The 21,890-nt window shown below is 38.5% G+C and overlaps 1 protein-coding gene and 1 non-coding gene across 8 annotated transcripts in view; one reads left to right on the top strand and one right to left on the bottom strand.

Moving 5' to 3' along the window:
• Nucleotides 1-3,211: 3,211 nt before the first annotated feature.
• LOC128738997 (U2 spliceosomal RNA) lies at nucleotides 3,212-3,406 on the top strand. Its single transcript, XR_008412142.1, has one exon. It is a non-coding gene; the product is annotated as a U2 spliceosomal RNA (small nuclear RNA).
• An 8,434-nt stretch (nucleotides 3,407-11,840) lies between these two features.
• The window catches only part of LOC128738800 (NAD kinase-like), an 80,491-nt gene continuing 70,441 nt past the window's right edge, over nucleotides 11,841-21,890 (bottom strand). For all 7 annotated transcript variants that reach the window (XM_053834201.1, XM_053834197.1, XM_053834196.1 and 4 more), the window contains one exon: nucleotides 11,841-12,791. In XM_053834201.1, the coding sequence (XP_053690176.1) occupies nucleotides 12,581-12,791 (211 nt within the window). In that variant the 3' untranslated portion in view covers nucleotides 11,841-12,580. The remainder of the gene's footprint in view (nucleotides 12,792-21,890) is intronic.

Below are 21,890 nucleotides of genomic sequence, written 5' to 3'. Positions count from 1 at the left end.
ATGTCATATATCCTCGGAAATAAGAAGCACAAGCTAATAAACGCCGAAACTGTACCCGATGTCCATTATAGGTGAAGGGTCCACTATAAGTTAACTTACCGTAGTTCTTTTTGTGATTAAAGGAGATAACCGAGCACTTGCGCGTAGGCGAATGTCCCCGGTTATGAAACAGGTTTTGTTTTTTGGCCATAGCGTTTGATCAGATCATCCAATTTTAAATCCTTTTGATGCATTGGAAAGTTTAAACGTAGGATACCTATCTTTTTGCCAAAGGAAGTATATGGGTTTTGTTTAAAACACAAAAGTTATAGCGAAATTTCAAAACATGGTTTTTTGTGGCTAAAAAAAGTGTCCCCGATTGTGAAACACCTCGCAAAATCGTTAGAAAAGAAAAGAAAATATAGAAATATCGTAGGAAAATCAAAAATTAAAATCATTTATTCATGTAAAATACCAAAAAGACAAAATCAATGACCAATTTCTTCGTTTAATCGTCTAAATCTGAATCGCAATAAATATATAAAAAAGCAACCAGTCATATTGGCACATTTGAAATGCGCTGGCCTGATACATGTGTTACAAGGAATTGAGTTTTTGCTAAACCTAAATGAATCCTGTTGCCTTAAAGACTCATAATGCCCCAATTGAAGTTATGTATGTTCATATGAAGTATAAAATAATTGATTTTCTAGATGTTGCACAACCGGAGAGCTTAACTGCTTCATAACCGGCGTAGAGGCCATATTGCAAAAAAAATTATATAATAATTTTTGAATCTATTATTTTACCTAAAATTTGTCTCTGTGCTGAAATAGAGGTCCAAAACTAAACTTATATGATTTTACCTGACCTTTTTTATTCCATTTGGTACACAGAATAATCAATTGCAAAACACGCGAAAAATTTTTTTTGGGTGTTTTTTCAAACACGTTTCCTACAAAGCTTTGTAAATATTGAAGTTTGATGGTTGTTTGCTCAAAAGTTATATTACTGTGAGACTAGACGTTGGTAGTAATTTGACAGCACTAGGATAATAAAATAAAAAAAACTATGGGTGTTTCACAACAGGAGACAATCCCCAACAGGAGAGTTCATTCCGTCGACACCAGTCCCCAATGATATCGCAGAGCTCTTGCGATTTACGGCAATCTTCAAACGTTTCAACAAGTACGAAAATATTCAGTGTAGAGCAATCTGCATGCTGTGGGAAGCACAACGTCCAAATATGTAAAATAGTAGAGGTCCAAGATGGCTTCCTTGTGGCACGACAGATTGATTGCAAAATTCACTAGAAGATGCGGTAGAGATTAACCAACTATGAATTCAGCCAGCTCACCACGCTTAGCACTACCCAAGTAACCGCTATGCTCTGAATTAAGCTTGAAAGCTGCTCTATATTTGCAGGTTACATGCTGCCAGATATAATTCAGCATTGTCAATGCATAGCAGCTTTAAAATAGCATTCTCAATGCTGAATTAAAATTTACTTGAAGCACTTCGAAAAGCTGATTAGGTGCTCTAAGCAAGCTTTATTGTCGTTACCGTCATCATAAGAGATTTTGAACACTGCTCACACTTGCAGGAAGTCTCCTAGCGAACGTACGTGTGATAAAAGAACAAATGCTTCCCGAGCTGCAAAATGCAAATGCTAAAAAACCGCGTTAATTCGATAAATGTCGACCAACATTTGAAAGGGGCGGATAAGCCAACTGTCAAACAGAACGAGTGAGAGTTCATTTTCCTATGCTGCTCCCAAAGTAAATTGATATATACCAGGTATATGACAATGCGAGCTGTCATATACACTTTGCACTAACACATCTACACTAATTCTGAGATTTCGAGCATTTTGTATGGAAAATTAGTTAATTTTTTAAAAAAATCGTTGGATACGCAAGATTTGTCTTTTTTTTTCTTACAGCTTTTATGTTTATGCTTAAAACATTATTTCTAGTATGTATTTTCATGAATACAATGAAGTACAACATTCCAAATTGCAAGCGGAAATTTTTTCGTCAAAGCGGTATCAAGATATCTCAAAGAAATGTCCTTATATCGCTTTCCTACAAGTAGTAAAACAAAAAAGAACTTCTTTAAAATGCTCGGACATGATTGTTCAATAAGCAGCATGAGCAACATTGTAATCCGCCCGCGATATTTTTCGTCTGATTTCTGGTAAGCTTTTAAAGTGTTAATTATCATCTAAGACTGTTTTGTAGCAATCTAAGATTGCTTTTTATGGTTTTCTACGTAGTGTTGAGACAAGAGCATATATATCAAACAACGTGAGCGGGCAAATTTATGATAAAAAGGTATCATCTTGGAATAGTGACTTCAACTTAAGGATTTTCAAGCAGTAGCACAAGCATCTATTCGAATAAAACTATTTTTTAAAAGAAGACATCAGAGGCAGATATTCAAGAGCATCATGCAAGCAAAATGTTGGACGGAACGTGTTTTAATTTAAGCAACCGTATACCGTATTGATCGTGAAGTATTAAAAACATTAATTCATTTTTCAATTGTACATCGAAATAGTTAGTCACCCATGTTCTCAAATTTTTTACGCATAATTAAAGAAGGCTACAAGTGCAAATGACTTAAAAATATATTCCTTACATTTCATTGTAAATATTCAAATATTTCTCTGGAATAATATAGCTGCATTCATTAATTACAATTAATTTAGTTTTAATTTTCATGCAAGTTCCACCATATTTCAGAACTATTTCTTCTTCTTTCTACACACACTAATGCAACCCTCGATGGTCACATACCTGGTATATATCAATTTACTTTGTGCTGCTCCAGCAAAAAATAACTCTCGCTCGGTCTGTTTGACAGTTGGCTTATCCGCCCCTTTCAAATGTTGGTCGACAAATGTTGTAAAAAACCGTGTTAATTCAACAATCGTCATAAAAAACCATTTTAATTCAAAAATCGTCATAAAAAAAGCGCGGTAATTCAGAAATCGTAAAAATAAACCGTGTAAAAAAGGTTTGAGTGTATCTACATTTAAATGTAGTAAAATCGCAAATTACATTACAACTATAGCAGCTTTCCTTCCACTGTGCTTTGCGCCTTGTCTGACGCGCTGCCTGTCTCAATGGAAATTTCTCCCTACTGCTAAATTACGCATAATGCAGCACATCCATCGCTAGCGTAACAACCGGTCCGGTGGTGACCCGACGGCTGAAGCCCCTCGGTAGTTATCGCTTCTCGGCCTAAAGGCTAAGATCAAAGTGTAGTATCTGTTCTTATCAGCTTAACATCTGATAGATCTCCCATAGGGAGACAACAAATGTTAAACTGATTTTTGGAAAAGGGTGGAACGGTTAGGGGCTTGCTCCACTTCCTCCACGGGTTGGCCCGGTATTGCAGTACCGCCGGGATCGGCCCACATTATCACATCAAAAAACAAAAAAATAAAAGGAGGAGGAAAGTTGAGCGTGAGAGAACTCCCCTCATATCCTAGCGATTGAGTTGAGGGAGGAGATGTTTAGTTCAGCTTTTTGTCCTTCCCTTCTTAACGTTCTGCGGCTGAGGTCCTGAGGTACCCTAATGCTGATGTGGTGGTCTGCTGGACGATACCTAAACTTAACCTAATATTTATTACTGAATTATGTATATTCAGGTTTTAATTATTTTAGAATTGAGAACATATACAGTCAGTCCACAATTAAGGGTCACACACAATTGTGGGTCATTTTAGCTTTATCTACTGATTTCCGTTTAAATATCACCTAATGATTGATCAAATTGTTAATGCTACTTATAACTAACAATTTTATCAATCAATCAGTATAATATACATACTAATATTTATTCACACACTAATTGGCAGAACAAGCTAAAATGACAGGAATTTTTGCGTAACTCAAAAACTAATCGAACTCGAGAAATTTTAGACTCTTTCATAAAACATTAGTCAATAACAAGACCACAAGAAACTATCAATAGTAACATTAGATGATTCAGGGCGAGACGGACACAGGCCGCAGGTGTTGCCGGCGACCTGCCGTCGGAAGCGCCGACCACTGCGGGGAGGGCAGCCCCCCGTAGAGATCACGTCTATCTAGGTTTATTTATTTTCCTAGATGGTCCTAGCGTTATGGTCAACCGAGAATTGGTGTTCCGCAAAATGGTATTCGGCGAAATGGTTTGTAATGATGGCGAATATTTAAATGCTATCCGCTTTATTTTAACAAGCCAAGCAATGGGGGGAGTTGTTTTCTATTTTACTGTGACAAAAATTTGTATATTAAAACACCCATGAACTGCTCAGAAACTTGCAAAACTCGAGATTGTGATAAAGGTCATCCGAGATTCATTTATGTACAACGCAGTTTAATTTGTGGCAATACGAAGTTTGTCGGGTCAGCTAGTTTACATATATATGTATTTTGATGATATCTGAAAAAAGGTAATGTTAAAATGGCTTGGCTCTGCTGCAGGTTGAGAAATCTAAATTTTGCAAGCCGACAATTTTTTTATGCATCACTTTATTCATTTTCATGATCGAAAACTACCTACTGTATAAGTTGAAGTTGTTTGCAAAATGTTTTGTACCTTACTGCCTTATATTGAATTGACAGTCAAATAAACATTGGCATCATTAAGAATCCCTCCTGCTTTGTCTTGTCCATCATTTTCGAAAGTAATTAATCTGAATGTAATAGTTGACTATTGAAAATCTGTAAAAAATTGCAGGCAACTAACGACGCAAAGCAGCAAATTAAATTATTCAAAACTATTCTCGGATAAGAGAGTCGCTGATTTTCCTCGCTTTAACAATTGCTGCGGTACGTCACATGCACAAATATCTCTTCAGCCCTGTTTCCGGGTAAAACAACAGTTCCGAATAAATTCTTGCAGTACAGTCAACTTTCGTTCATTAGGCTATCTTTAAGTGGGCTACGTTCTAATCGGGCTTCCGTTAATTGGGCTATAGCCCATCTAAAACGAAATCAATCGTCATTTCTGACAATGTATTTTTTCTTCCGTGGGGCTCTTGAATGCATTATTTCAAATGCAGAAAATCATTTATTTAGAAAATATTATAATTAATTAAATGGAACACAGTTGCATCATATCGTTATCTGATAACTTTTAAGCTTGACCGTGCCAATCATTAGCGAAACAGTTAAAAATGCCAATATATGTTAACATTGTCGTATGAAATTCTACTTTTTACTTGTAAAACAATCTAGAAATAAATTTCTACAACGAAAAGATTAAGTTTAATTTTGATTCCATGTTTAAGAAGGGTATATATTTTTTAAAACCTTTCTGCGACGATTTCGACAAAAACAATCGATGTAGCCCTCGGTTTCGACAGCTCAGCCCAATTAACGAAAGTCTTTCACTAAGTGGGCTAAGAGTTTAGTGCAATTAGCGAAAGTTGACTGTACCTATATGGATACAATCTGGCAAAAGGGCAAGATTACTTTTCTATGACGTTTCACTTTCAGAACTTCAATTTGAACTAGATTCAATGTTTAAAGATAAACTTGGTTGAAGCAAAGGGGTGGTTTTATATTTTAACAAAATTGTTTACTTTCAGAACATCAAATAGGGCTAGGTCAAATGTTCAAACGATTACATCGGTTGAAGAAGAGGGCTGGGATTTTCCTTCCCAAGTACAGATATCAAATTTCATCAAATTATAGTTTAAAACTTCATAAAGAATCTTCGACCTGTTGGGACGGGAAATTTTTGTCACCTTTTTTGCGAAAAACACGTTCACACTTTGATGACGTCTTTTCCAACCAATCAGGATGTGCAAGGATTTCCAGTTGAACAATGCTTCATTATTTTCAGTTTTTCAATAGTGTACACTTACGAATTAATAACATTCTTCATTTGAGGCAACGCGTAGAAAATGTTCCGATCGATTGGTGCAAAAATATTGAAAATCGGTCGGGAAACCGCTTAGCTAGCTTAGCTTAGCGTTCAATATCTGCCCACTTTTCGAGAAAGATTTTTTGGAATGACACCCTATCCGGCCAAACCTTGTCGTAAGACGTAGTCCTGCGTCAAAAGATGGGCAAACTAATCAGAGCAGAACCAGTTCATTCGTGACTCATGTTGACGGTTGACTTTGACGCCTTGATGGCATTAAACGATATCTTGCGCACGAATGTTGTTTGATCATCGAATGATTAACGGACATCTCTACTTTCAACTATTGTCGAAAAAATTGACGAGAGCGAATGATTGATTATTATTTTCTGTTTAACTAAAAGTTGTGCATCCAATGTAATACTCTATCGAGTAGCCAAGCTAGAAGGTGCGATGCTGCGTGGTTCCCAGATGCCTGATCTCAAAACTGAGATTTTGAGCAGACGGCTGAACCACAAGTACTTATTTGTCGGAAGATTTGACCACTGCAACCATTATTTTGATCTATTGTGGTAACCACAAGGACTTGGTAGCAGGTAAGCCTAATATGTTATTTTAATTATTTGTTTCGATTTAGCTCATCAAGCACCTCCTACTGTACAGTGAGAACTTTGGCCGTAACAAGTTTGAATAATACACACAAATATCAGAAGGAAAAATAAAAATAATAAAAATTTGAACAAGCAACTTTGCATACTTCGTTTTTCCCAAATTGATCTAGACTAACTTTTTTTCTTCTGAATACATGAAATCTGCAGAGCAAATAGTTTTCGAGAGATTGATTTTTGTCTTGAATTTTTGCTTTTTCGACCATAATGCAATCGCTGGCTGACTGGTACCTACCGTTGTTAAAGGCTAAATTTATGATAGCTGCTTTTTACCGAAAAGCAATGTAATAACAATACTTTCTTAGCTTGGGTTACACCAACTTCCTTACTTTTACTCAAATAAACTAAGAGTCGTACTATTTATGTTAATCATTTTGAAAAAATACCATCCAATTCGAAACAGCGATCAGCCCTTGTATATTAAGATCACTCTTTTTCCACGCTGGTCAGATGTGTTCGGTGACGTCGAGACACCATAAACGCTGAAATCTTTAATCGATAGAAGCGACGCTGCGCATGTCGGTGAAACTTGTTCGCTGCCGGCGCTTGTTTTTGGCGGAAATAAAAAAATCCTTCTAGTCCGGGGTATGTACCATGTACGCGAAAGCCTGTACCATTTGTAATTCCTCTCCGGTGGTAGTAACAGATGAAAAGCAGCATGCAAGAGTCGCGCTATATACTTTTCCACCCCCTGCTCAGCGCTTGTTACAGCTTCATGTCGGCCAGTAGATTTCCTGTTCGTTCCGGCATGAGTTTGCCTGCTTCCACGTGATACCACGGACAGATCGGATGAGGATAATGGAGGAATCGTCTGTTTATGCTGGCGCACGTGTTTGTATTTTTATGACTGCTATAGTTCCATTGTCAGCGATTTTGTTTGCCTCTGCCAAAGCATAGAACTATTTGACGTATTATTTATGGAGCATACAACAATGGTCTACGGATGTATATAGAAGCTTTCAGGCTTTCAACTACTATTTCCTGCTCGTGAGTGGGACTCAGCTTCTATAGAGACCTATTTTTAGACACTTTCTTCTCCGCGAATTTAGCCGTGAAGGTTTCAACGAGCGTTAAAATTCATCTCATTCGTTTGTCCTCATTTTATACGTGGAACATTACTTTGCTTGCCAAAAGCCATCTGCCTTGGGGTCTGCTGGAATGTCCTTTGTAATGTATGTATGTAAATGTGTCTGTGTTCCTAACAGGGATGGCTTTTAATGGGCTAATTAAGAAAACAAGTGAGTTATACAATTGATGGAGCAGTACGCAGCAGTGCTTTGTTTCGTTTTACAATAGCCAAAGTTCCTGAAGTACAAACAATTGTACATTCATTGGAACATACTTATTTGAATTGCAGAAAATATAATTTCTAATATCGACTTAAACTGCATCAACTCTTTAATGCATGAATAATTCTTTTACGGAAAATTTACTATAAAAATTCACACGTCAATTCAGTATCTTTTAGTTTCAAACTCCGGACACTTCAGCATGAAGTGCTCGTTAACACCGCGAAGCTCCTTATAGAGAATCAGTAGGTGCCAGATGCTAGAAAAAAGTGAAAACTCAGATTTTCACTTGATTTGCTTACTCTTAAAGTTTTTCGTAAAAGTTGTAAGAGCACTTTTTGCTACCAACAGGGTAGTATCCCCATAGCGTCGTAAATACAAAAGATAAAACTGTGCTTACTTCAACAATATTGTATTGTAATAATTAACTCTACAATTGCCTTTTACACTACGGAATTCTGTTTCGCTAAGGCGCTGTAGTCAAATGAGGATCTACTGAGCAAAAAACCGAAAATGAAGTCTACACATAAGTACGGATAATAAGCATTTCATTTGCTCAATATGATGATACTGCAGAGAATAACGATTTGGAGGATATAGACAAAGAGACTCTACTCCGCGTTTTTGTCTTGACGTATAATAAAGCCAATAATTTGTAAAGTGCCAGTCTTTCTAATTGATGAAAAGAATAGTCGAAGAAAGTAGTGAAACAAACTTGTTTTATACGGATCTGGTACCGATTCAGGCGATTTGTGTTTTGGTCATTCGTAGGTAATCAATTTTTTTAGGTTAACTGACTAGTAAGAGTAATCGCTCATACCCAACTTTTGAGCAGCTCGAAGGCCACGATTTTCTATAACATTCGGCCATTCGTGATTTGGCCATTTAAGTTTCGGCCTTTCGTAGGTAGTCCGTTTTATAGATATAAAGGGAAGAAGAGCGTAAAATTAAATAAGGGAGGGTCTTAGAAGCGGCACTTACTAGGTTCGTAGTCAGCTGTTTTTTACCAAACTGAGAGATATGTGAATTGAACCAAGTTATAATGCGTGTCAATTACGAGGTTTGTTCAGGAAGTATCGTGAATTTCATGGTTTTTCAAGAATCATTTATTTATTCATGAATATCAATTTTGTCCCCTTCAAAGTCATCCCCATCAGACATTATACATCTGTGATAACGTTTTTTCCAATTCTCGAAGCATTTTGAAAAATCATTTTTTGTGATCTTGTTCAGCTTCTCCTTCGATGCTGTGTTTATTTCCTCAATCGTGGCGTAGCGTCATCCTTTCATGGGCCGCTTCAGTTTCGGGAACAAGTAAAAGTCGCAGAGGGCCAAGGTGGGAAATAAGGTGGGTGAGGCATTATTGAAGTGTTGTTTTTGGCCAAAAAGTCGCGCACAAGATGCATGAGCAGCGGTGTTACAATGGTGCAAAAGCCAATTTTTGTCACATCTTTTTGACCCTCTGAGAACATTTTGTACCACCGATAAACGTTGCTTCTGTCCAAGGTAGTCCAATGAGGGTAATGAGTATCAACCTAACGCCACAAAAAGATCAAAAATCAAACATACGTAGCCCGCGAAAACTCAAAATTCGCGATACTTTTTTGAACAATCCTCGTATAATCGGATTCGAATCCAACTTTCCTCCCAGGACCAGGACCCCATGCTTCGCCTATATTGCGTAAGGGGAAGATATCCTCGAACTCTTTAGGTTTTAAGATAAAACTCAGTAAATACCGTATATATTACATCTATTTTTCATTTAATGTGGAGACAACAAATATTATAATAAAAAAATATGCCTGGTAAACGGCTGGGTAATGCGTACCATCGGTGCCATCGGTGCTGGGCATAAAATAGACCCCACAGTGGCCCACAACCTCTTAACCAGTAACTCCTACCCCTACCTCCTCGTGGCACTAGCCGGGATACGAGCAACCTCGGTGGAGATCGAGTGACCAACCCCGGTGGAAACCAAGGTCGTATTCTGACAGGGGACGAGGGTTCCTTCGCGCTACGTTGGCCGTCCGGCGATATTGTGGGGTTGGTTGCGGGCTTTGTAAGCCTGAATCACTAAAAAAATCAAAGCAATGGACTCCGTAAGTAATAATAACTCTAGTCGGAACAATCGACAAAGACCCAGGCGACGAAAACGGACTAACGATCGGAAATTAGGAACATGGAACGGTCGGTGTCTATATTTCCTCGGAAGTACCCACATGTTTTCTATAGAAGTGAAGAACCGCAAGTTCGACATCGTAGCGCTACAGGTATGCTGGAAAGGAACGATGCTACGGACGTATAGAGGTAGTCATACCATCTACTAGAGCTGCGGCAATACACACGAGCTGGATACCGTATTTATAGTGATGGGCGAGATGCAGAAGCGGGTAGTCGGGTGGTGGCCGATCACCCCCGAATGTGCAGATTAAGAGTCAAGTCAAATCGACCACGTTCCGAAAGATGGTAGGCACTTTTCAGACATTATCGACGTCAGAACCTATCCGTAGCTATTGTTCCACTCTTTCTGAATAATTTTATCAATGTTTGCTTTTGCGAAACCTTAGTGTCCGAACTTGGAGGCGGTCCCTCTAGCTCTATAACCACAAAGAAGTAGTTGGAGTGAATGGAAAAATAATCGGTAACAAGTTTCAACAAAAATTACAAAAACTACTTTTTTAGATTGTACGAACTTGTATTAGATACTTTTTGTCATTTTTGCGGTGGATTTTCTGGTTAAAAACAAACTAGATACCTAGTTTTTGCAATCATCTTTTGAAATTTATTTTTTAATTACCAAAAAAGTGTTAGTGAGATAAATGGTTATCGGATGATGTAAAATCATATGTTTATGTTGTCCAACCCAAACTTCCTCAATCATTGACGCGTCATCGAATATGTGTGTATCAGTCTGGCATTGTTCTAATGGAAGGCTAAAACTTTTCTGCTGATCAAATCTGGACATTTTTTCCAGCTACTTACTTCAATTGTAGTATTTTTTCGAATAATATAAAATTGACCGGTGAATGGAAGTTCACTTGATAGCACTTGATAGCAGATTGTTGAAAACTAATTTACCTAAACCGACATTCGTAAAATAAAATTCCCAGAGTTATCATAAGCTTAATGAAACGGCGAAATGTTACCACACCCTCTTCATGCCAAATGTCTTGTTTTAAGCTATCCAAATAATCTTTTAGTAATCACCCCATTAATATACCCGAACTGAAATTCACCTGTTCAATAACTTTATGCTTCATATTAAGATTATCTCTACAATGAAAATCAGAGTAAATTCCAGCTTTTAAACTATATTACTCTTGCTCAGATTCCAACAATTTAGACCGGCTTGCATTTCGCCACATAGCAAAGAGCACATACTGTCCTAACAAAACCAAAAAAAGCAATTTCAATAGCCGTACTATCCTATTTTGCCTCAACTGCAAGTCGCTTTGTTCTGTAGAATACATCTCGTTACTCCTTTCTCTGTTCCGCCACGCATACTACTGCTATGACAAGAGGGAAATCCGTACCCCGGGATGGGAAGCAAACAGCAGCCAGCATCCTCGACCGGTGCCCGGTGGTGGTGGGTCCTGATTCAACAGCATACAGAACAAAGCTGCTCGGTTTTTGTTTAATGAGACATAGATCCTTCGTCGACTGACGTCATTGGATTTCTCACCTCCCGCCTTTTTTCTCATTGCCAAGTGCCGACCACGTCGGCCGACCATAAAAAGCTCATGCTGCCACCGCCAGAGAGAGCGGTTTCACCCCACAGCGGTAGCTTCGGTTTGCCACTCGGAGGAAAATCGAGTTCCTCTCTTCAAAAACCAGTTTATTTTTTTGGGCACTTGAAATCAGCTCTCCGCGGGTTTCTCTCTCATCAAACTGCGTACCATGTGCTTTTCCACCCTTTCGCGACTAGTGACGGCATCACTTACTGCAGGGCGGTGGGTAGTACTAGAATTGTCTAGTGTTGTGCAAAATAAAGCAAAATTTTGATTGGTAAACTTTTTTTTTATTTTTTTATATTAAATATTTTTTTATAAATTTTAAAAAGATCAACTTTTCCTAACAGCTAAAGTTTTAACAACTGTTTTTGATTTGCCTTTTTACGTTCATTGCTATCGACCATCAGCTGCTAATGCAAATATGATAATAATATTTAGATGTAAACATAATAGGCTAAGCCTAAAATACGAAAGAAAACGAATAAACTAATCGCCCTAGAAGCTCATTTCTCACACTCACACCAACAATTCCCCATTCACTAGAACACATTGACAATAGACAATTCTACTTGCGTCTTTAGATCAAACTTGAACGTGAACAGTGTTGATAACATCTTTTTTACCTAACCATTATCTTCGCATTAATTTATTCACCATTTTTGGCTCCAAACCGGAATGACCAAACAAATCACTATCCTTGCTATAATTCCTGTAGTATATAGAAGCTTCTCACACTCTATATAGGCTTCGTTCTAACACAACCAATTCGATCATTTGCTGGTTAAATTAAATTAAAAGGACCACACTTTCCACCCATCTGATTTTACGCGTGATCAATATTAGAAATTGTTAAGCAAAAACCATAGCAGCATCCTGCGTGGCGCCTATGTTTATGGGTTTGATTAAAAAAGGTTGCCACCGTTCGAAGCAGTAACTGGTAACTTAAAGCGGCGGTTGTCGCAGGGAGGGGGGTGGGAATCGGGGGTGATAAGGTCTTGTGCTGATCCCGGCAACGCCGCAGTGTTTGAGCAAGGTGTTGTTACAGTAGCACTTAGGATTCCAGATTCTCGATACCGCGATCGATTTCCTCGATTGCGCTGTCCTCCGTTCCCGAACCGGTCAGATCGGACAGTTCGTCCAAGCACTTCTGCCGTTTACGTACGTTCCAGTGGAGACACTCGGCCAATGAATCGAACCAATCGGCGATCTGATCCTGAGCGCATATACTTGGCACTGGGTAAATTGAAGTGGTCACGTGCAGGCTGTAACGGAAACAAAAATGATTGTTTAGATTAACGACGGTGGTCAAACGGAGGTATTAATTTTATTCAATATGAATTTGGGAGAAATGAAAATTTATATTCTAAAACGTGATCCAATTATCCAGAGGAATTGATAACAGAAAGTATAGGGGTCACGCTAAAAATGATTGAGAAAAAGTTCTAACGTGTAATCAACCTTCACAGATTTGAACCAAGTTTTGCTAGGTTATTCGTTTTTGGTGCCGGTTGGACCTCCCTCGATTAATGGGACTACTCCATTTTTAAAGAAGATAACCTGATGAGCAAAGTTTCTTCAATTTATTCGGTGGTGGGCTACCGCGTTTCAATTCCTTGGACACCGTGTACTCTCCGCAAAATTTCGCTCCATCTGGAAGTTCTTCAATAAAATCATCATCAACGTGCACAGGCCTTACCTCAGAACTACACCGATGATAACAAGGAGGAATTCTACACGCAGTTCGAGCGTAAATACGACCGCTGCCCAAAACATGATATTACGATCGTCATCGAGTATTTCAATGCTCCGACCGCCTCGGTTAACCTTTACGTCCCCGACATCAAAAATGTAGGTACTTTCAGTTACACTTTTGGCTCTATCTTCACTGATTTTCAATCTATTTTTATGCAACTAGTCTTAAAAGAACCACATTAGATTAGCCTTTAAGGAAAAAATATGCTAGTAAATTATGGTTCCATTTTACCGGAGATATTCCAGATCGTGGTGGGATTTTTTTTGACGTCATAAGTAACAGATGAAATAAAATTAGAAATTGGTGTGATACGAGCTGTCGTTCAGATCGGTCGCATATTTTACTAGCTCCTGGTTTACCCAGGGTTTAAAATTATTTCTTTTGCGGTGCCTGTTGGTTAGGTTACCTATAAATTCACCACGTGTGTAATCAGTCTTTCTAAAGGCTACCGAAAGGCTAAAGATTTTTAGTGTATCCATTTTTGAAAAACTATTTTATTTCTTCTAAATGTCAGGTCGAAGTAAGAAAGCTCGCCTCGGGAAGAGAAAGAGGGATATACCCTCTCTAAATTCTAGCGTTGCTAGTGAAAATCAATTTTCCGTTCTCTCCGAGCAAGAAGCCGGAGATACTAATATTATTAATGAAAAAACTATCGTTAACAAAAGGGGTAAAATTCCACCTATTGTGGTATATGTTACCGAATTTCAAAATTTTCGGAAGGAACTTTCTTTGCGAGTTCCTACCGCTAAGGTCAATTATCAAATCGGCCGTAGAGGCGAGTGTCGCGTGCTGGCCGAAACGGAAGACTCATTTAATTTGCTTATTCAGTATTTAACTGAAAAGTTGTATAAGTTTTATACATTCGACAGCCGGAATGAAAGACCATTCAAGGCTGTTTTAAAAGGTCTCTCAACCGATCAATCCGTTGATGAGGTCAAATTTGAATTAACGGAATTACTTGGCGTTTCCCCTATCCAAGTAATTCAAATGAAGAAAAAACGTCAAATTCGGGAAACCGGGGGCATTTCACAGCAATTTTACCTGGTTCATTTTAACCGAAATCAGGTAAATAGTTTAAATATTTTAGAAAAGGCACGTGTTTTATTTCACGTGCGTGTAAAGTGGGAACTATACAAAAAGTTTGGAGGAAATATTCCTCATTTAACTCAGTGTCGCTCATGTCAAAAATATGGTCACGGCACAAAAAATTGTCACTTGGACTCCAAGTGCATGATTTGCAGCAGTCCTTCACACAAAAAGGACGATTGTCCAGTGAAGGAGCAAAACCAATTTAAATGCGCAAATTGTGGTAATAATCATAAAAGTAATTCTTTTGATTGCCCTGTTAGAATCGCTATTTTACAGCGAAGAAATCAGGGTAAACAAAATCCTAAGCGTGAGCAAATTCCACCGGTAGTTAGTGCAGAACCTGTGAATTACCTACCCGTACAAGCTAGGTCAGGTAAATCATATGCTTCGGTCTTAGCCGGAAACTTGGACATACCTGTTATTCCAGGCAGTTCCAAAACAACCATTAATCCTGGGCCACCTAGGGACGATGCCATTAATGACGACCTAGGTATGATTACCCAGGATAAACTTTTATTTTTGCAACAAGCAATGTCTACTCTAATGACTTCTTTGTTGCAAGCAAGTTCCATGACCGAAGCTATTCGAATTGGAACAAATTATACATATGAAATTGTAATGAAGTTGAAGTTCAGCAATGACTTTAAATAATTCTATAAAATTTCTAAATTGGAACGCTCGTTCATTAAAAGCGAACGAAGATGAGTTTTACAATTTTTTAACTGTCAATAGAGTGCACATTGCAGTTATTACCGAAACTTTTTTAAAGCCAAATATCAAACTAAAATATAACCCCAACTACGTGGTACATAGGTTCGATAGAATTCAAAGTTCTGGCGGTGGAGTTGCTATTGTTATCCACCGTCAAATTAAACATCGCACTCTTCCTCATCTTGAAACAAAAGTTATTGAAGCTTTGGGGATTGAAGTTCAAACGGAACTTGGAATATTATTCGTTGCGGCTGCGTATCTCCCTTACCAGTGTACAAACGAACAAATAAATTTTCTGAAAGGCGACTTGCAAAAACTTACAAGGAATCGCTCAAAATTTCTAATTATCGGTGACTTTAATGCTAAACACCGATCATGGAATAATGCTCAATGTAATTCTAACGGAAAAATTATTTTTAATGATTGCTCATCTGGATACTATTCCATTTTATGTCCAAATGGGCCTACATGTTTTTCTTCTACAAGAAATCCTTCTACAATTGATTTGGTTCTAACCGACCAAAGTCATGCGTGCAGCGAGTTAATTACTCATGCTGATTTTGATTCGGATCATCTCCCAATCACTTTTTGTTTATCACATGAGACAATTTTAAACCCTATTAAATCTGTGTTTAATTATCACAAGGCCAATTGGGAAAGATACAGGTCTCATATTGAGAATCATTTGAATCATGAAGTAAGTTTGCAAAGTAAAACCAATATTGATTCAGCTTTGGAAGCTTTGAGAAGTGCTATTATTGAAGCCAGGGACAATTCTGTTCCAAAGGTCCAAATGAAATTAGATACTCCAATTGTTGATGACAATCTTCAATTGCTTATTAGGCTGAAAAATGTACGTAGGCGTCAATATCAACGAACTCGAGACCCTGCTATGAAAATTATTTATAAAGAATTACAAAAAGAGATAAAACAAAAATTTACTGCTTTGAGGAATGAACAGTTTGCGAATAAGATTGAGCAGTTGAAGCCTTATTCAAAACCTTTCTGGAAATTGTCAAAAATTCTGAAGAAACCATCAAAACCTATTCCAGCAATTAAAGATGGCGATCATATTCTATTAACAAATGAACAAAAGGCTCAAAGACTTGCTCAGCAGTTTGAAAATGTTCATAATTTAAATTTGAACGTGGTGAGCTCAGTTGAAAACGATGTCTCTCAAAAATATGATCAAATTTCTACTTATAACGTCTCACCTAATGAAGTATTTGAAACTGACTTGGATGAGGTTCGTTCAATTATCAAGAAATTCAAGAATATGAAAGCTCCTGGTGACGATGGGATATTTTACATTTTAATTAAAAAACTCCCTGAAATCGCTCATCAACTTTTGGTTAAAATATTTAATAACTGTTTTAAATTAGCATATTTTCCTAACTTATGGAAAACTGCTAAGATTACACCTATTTTGAAACCAGATAAAAATCCAGCGGAGGCTTCAAGCTATAGGCCAATTAGTTTACTTCCATCCATAAGTAAATTATTTGAGAGAATAATTCTTAACCGAATGATGTCACATATTACTGAACATTCCATTTTTGCAGATGAACAATTTGGTTTTCGACATGGGCATTCCACTACTCATCAATTGCTCAGAGTTACTAATATGATACGAGCTAATAAAGCCGACGGCTATTCTACTGGAGTTGCTCTTCTAGACATAGAAAAAGCATTCGACAGTGTGTGGCATAAAGGTTTAATCACGAAATTGCTAAATTTTAACTTTCCAATTTACATTGTAAAAATTTTACAAAATTATTTAACTGATCGATTTTTACAGGTTGTCTATCAGAATTCTAAATCTGATAAATTTCCTGTTAAAGCAGGTGTGCCTCAAGGCTCGATCTTGGGCCCAATCCTGTATAACATATACACATCTGATCTTCCTGAATTACCGGCTGGCTGCACAAAGTCGTTATTCTGCGACGATACAAGCATTTCCGTAAAAGGAAAAAGTCTTCGTGTCTTATGTAGTCGACTGCAGAAAAGCTTGGATATTTTCTCCAAATACTTGCAAAAGTGGAAAATTTCTCCCAATGCTTGTAAAACTCAATTAATTATTTTTCCTCATAAGCCTAGAGCTTCTTCCCTTAAGCCAAATAGCAATCACATTATCAAGATGAATGGAGTTGCTTTGAGTTGGTCTGACCAAGTTAAATATTTGGGATTAATTTATGATAAAAAACTTACTTTTAAAGACCACATCGAAAGTATTCAAACAAAATGTAATAAATATATGAAATGTTTATATCCTCTTATTAACAGAAATTCTAGACTTTGTCTAAAAAATAAACTATTGATTTACAAACAAATTTTTAGACCGGCGATGTTATATGCCGTTCCGATTTGGTCAAGTTGTTGTATTACAAGGAAGAAGAGTCTTCAGAGGATTCAAAATAAAATTTTGAAAATGATTTTGAAGCGTCCTCCTTGGTTTAGTACATTAGAATTACATAGACTTACTGGTGTTGAAACCCTAGAAACTATGTCAAACAAAATTATTTCAAATTTCCGTCAAAAATCGTTGCAATCCTCTATTGCTATGATTAGGTCTCTTTATAGATCATAAGTTAGCTAGGTTAGATATTAGGTTAAGATTTATATTTTTTTCCCTTACATTTAGGTTGTAATCCCTACTGCTAAATAATCTTAAGTGTCGTAACAAATCATAAGAAATCAGAATAATAGTATATATTGCAATTCTAATAGTGTTGAAAAGTCACCACTTGTGATTGAACACACAATATGATATAGGATAGTTACTCTTAAGTATTTTATGTAATCGAATATTTGCCCCAATAAAAAAAAAAAAAAAAAAAAAAAAAAAAAATTAGAAATCTGTTTAATTGAAAGCGCAAAAGTTATCCATTTTATTTGTAGTCACTAATAATGACTTTTACACTATCCCGTAGAGCGCTGGCTTACGCCTCACTCTCCGAAACATTCGTTGTCGGTTCAACCGGAACTCAAAAGTGGTCATTTAGTATTCTCTTCGAAAATATGGCAAATAACAGGATTTTTTAACACGAGCTCTGTAGTGCATATTTGGAAGTATTTTGAGTCGATCTGGACATTCCGGAACATCCGGCATCGGTTCTACCGGGCCTCAAAAGTGGTCATTTGGAATTCTCTTCAAAAACTGCAAATTATAATTTTGCTTTGTATTGTTTTATGCGCCTCGTGAAATTTTATTTTTCATCAATTTACAAATTTAACGAATTGAACCTGCCAAATTGAGAAGTCGTTTACGATGCAATATGCTGTGTAGAATTGAACTGTATACTGTGTAATTACATGATATTTTAGTAAATGGGATAGCATCCTGATGAATTTTCATATAATTATTGTTAAAGGAAAAATGCCTCTTCGTTGCGCAATGTCCGAATGAGATGTAACGTTTATTGTACTAGTTTGGAGGCATATAATTCAAAAATATCTCTTAAACAACATGATGCAACATCATGTGTCATTATTGTTTACCAATAACATAATAATAACACGATGTTGCGATAAAGTTTCATGTTACTAGATACACACTAATATTTAGGATGTGCCTACGAGTAACTAAAAAGCAACGTATCAATAACATAAAGTTGCTCATTTGTTTTGTATTTCAATATTGCAGCAGGCGAAGTTTTTGCAAATTAAAGATGATTTTATTGCAACTTAGAAGATGTTACAAGTGCTGCTTGGGTTGTTTATCAATGACTTTATAATCAGAGCTGCCATAAATACAGATATTTGTGCATGCATAAATTTGGGACCCTGCCGTGTTCTCCGGAGTACTTTATTTTCTCGGTCAAATCTTTCTCGGTCAAATAACATAAACAGTTTATGGAGTACTTCAAAATCCAGGAACATTAGTAGAGTAAATCACTGCAACTAAAATAATTGTTGGGTCTCAAATTTATGCATCCACAAATATTTGTATTTATGGCAGTTCTATTTATAATAACACAATGTTGCGATGAAGTTTCATGTTACTAGATATGCACTTCTATATTGGTGGCACCCAGGATAGGTGTTGGATAATCTGAACCCACCGTTTTATTAATAACATAAATTTACTCATTTGTTATGTATTTCAATACTATAACCGGCGAAGTTTTTTTTGCAATTTAAAGAAGATTCAATAGCAACATGCAAGATATTGCAAGTGCTGCTTGGGCTAAGAAGCTAATCAAAGTGATTCAATTTATGATACACAGTGCAGTCGATTAAGGTTCAAACACGAATCGCTGATTTCTAAGATGTCAATATTTTGCCAAAATTCCAATTTGCATTTTATTTGCCATGTTTGCTCTCTATCTCTCTCTCTCTCTCTCTCTCTCTCTCTCTCTCTCTCTCTCTCTCTCTCTCTCTCTCTCTCTCTCTCTCTCTCTCTCTCTCTCTCTCTCTCTCTCTCTCTCTCTCTCTCTCTCTATCTCTCTCTCTCTCTCTATCTCTCTCTCTCTCTCTATCTCTCTCTCTCTCTCTCTCTCTCTATCTCTCTCTCTCTCCCTCCCTCTTTCGCTCTCTCTCCCTCACTCTCTCTATCTCTCTCTCTCCCTCTCTCGCTCACTCTCTCCCTCTCTCGCTCTCTCTCCCTTCCTCTCTCTCTCCCTCTCTCGTCTTTCACTCACTATCTCTCTGCTTAATCTTTCCCATTCACTAGCAATAGGACACCGAGAAAAACAAAGCTCTTTTTACTTATTTGTACCTTACCCTCGCCCTCTGTTTTTGTCAACGTTTTGTTATTTTAATGGCTGGCAAAGGGTGAACATGAGCATTCCATAACCTCTGTTCATTAACTGCTATTCCTACCTCCACGAGGTGCCGGCTGGAGTACGCAAATTCGGTTATCGTATGCTAACAGAAAAGGGGGCACAGTGGCTCCCGCCCACATTAAGATGGCAGCCCCATCAGCGGGATAAGAACCTTAGGTTAACAGCCTACTGTACCGGAACACAAAAAAGTTACCGAAAATGAAAGAAGAAATCTCTCTGGATTACTGGCAACGACCTTCAGCATGAAAACACGGACACGAATAGGAACATGGAATATACTGACCCTTGCCCAGCAGGGCAAGCTGGCTCAAATTGCAAGGGAAGCTAGTCGCCTGAAGCTTGAAATCCCAGGGCTGAGCGAGGTCCGCTGGCCGGGTACTGGCCAACACAGGACATCATCCGGGCAAGTCTTGCTCTACTCTGACATACGAGGTGAAAATGCTACTCGAGAAAGAGGAGTTGGATTCCTCCTGAGCCCAGGGGCACATGCGGCCCTGATAAAGTGGGAACCGATAAATGAGCGAATAATCGTTGCCAGATTCAGAACACGGGTTAGGAACCTTACAGCAATCCAGTGCTATGCGCTAACGGATGCTGCCGACCTGCAGGAGAAAGAGAGTTCTTACAGCCAGCTGAACAGCGTAGTTAAGAAAATCCCGAAGGGGGATATCCAAATCCACATGGGCGACTTCAACGCGAAGATTGACTCAAACAACGCGGACCTTGAAAGCGTCATGGGACGCCATGGCCTAGGAGAGATGAGCGAAAACGGGGAGCTGTTTACAGAATTCTGTGGTAATAACAACATGGTCATTGGTGGATCGCTTTTCCCCCATAGACCAGTACATAAAGTCACGTGTCAAATCGACCACATCTGCATCAGCCGGAAATGGGGAAGGAGCCTTCTTAATGTACGCAACAAACGCAGCGCTGATATTACATCCGACCATCATCTTGTTATCGCTGAGATACGTCTGCGCGTCGCACGTGTCCAACGACGGGAGGAGAAAGTTGGGTGCCGCTACGACGTCCGCCGATTGGAGAATCCTGAGGTAAAAAGGGCCTTTGTCGAAAAACTTGAATCTCGAGCCTCGGAGCTGCCACCTGGTGGAAGTCAAGAACGCCTTCATCACGGCCAGTGATGAAACCCTCGGCAAAGCGCGCAGCGGGCGGAGGGAGTGAATTTCGGATGAAACTTGGAGGAAGATCGACGAGCGGAGAGAGGCGAAAGCCGGCATTGAGCGAGCGCGGACCAGATCGGCTAAGACAGCTGCCCGTCAACGATACGCCGAACTGGAGAGGGCTGTTAAACGTGCTTGCAGGCGGGACAAGAGAGCCTGGACCAACTCCCTAGCCGAACAAGGAGAAACCGCCGCCGCCAATGGTGATATCCGTTTGTTGTACGATATTTCTCGCCGCCTTAGAGGTGCCAGGATGAATACAAAGATGTCGCAAAAAACGGAGCTGATCAGCTATTGACTGACCGTACAGAACCGCTTAAGCGATGGACTAAACATTTTGAACAACTCTTCCGAGTTTCAAATGTCAGAAACCAACAAAACCAGCAGCGTGTGACGCCTACAGTTCGTCGAATCAATCGCGTGAACTCGGAGGCGTCATCGCTGGATGAAAGTGTAACAGCCATCAAGAGCAGGGCTTGAAAAGGGATCGCAAGTTGAATGTGACTGCCGTGAATGCGAACTTTCCGCATTCAAACTCCGCTTTTTGAACGATCATTTGACTGTTTTTTTGAATTCAGTCAAGCTGCCGCTTGCGCTGCTGCCGTCTTACAATTCATGCGGCATCTCTGCAAAAGCAAACAGTCGATCTCCCGTTTTGCTTTGCGCTTTGAGAATATAAACTGCAAACTGACTGGAAGCATACGGTGACGTATTTTTTCGTTTCTCTTTTTGTCTCCAAATCGGCTGCTCACAGTAATAGTTTGTCACCCGGACGTCGGTCCGACGCAAGCAAAATATTCGTTTGTATTGGACGGAGTCCGACCGACTTCTTCCATGCACATG

This window comes from Sabethes cyaneus, chromosome 2, assembly GCF_943734655.1.
Source record: "Sabethes cyaneus chromosome 2, idSabCyanKW18_F2, whole genome shotgun sequence".
Classification (NCBI taxonomy): Eukaryota; Metazoa; Arthropoda; class Insecta; order Diptera; family Culicidae; genus Sabethes; species Sabethes cyaneus.
This window is presented reverse-complemented; position numbering and strand designations above follow the sequence as displayed.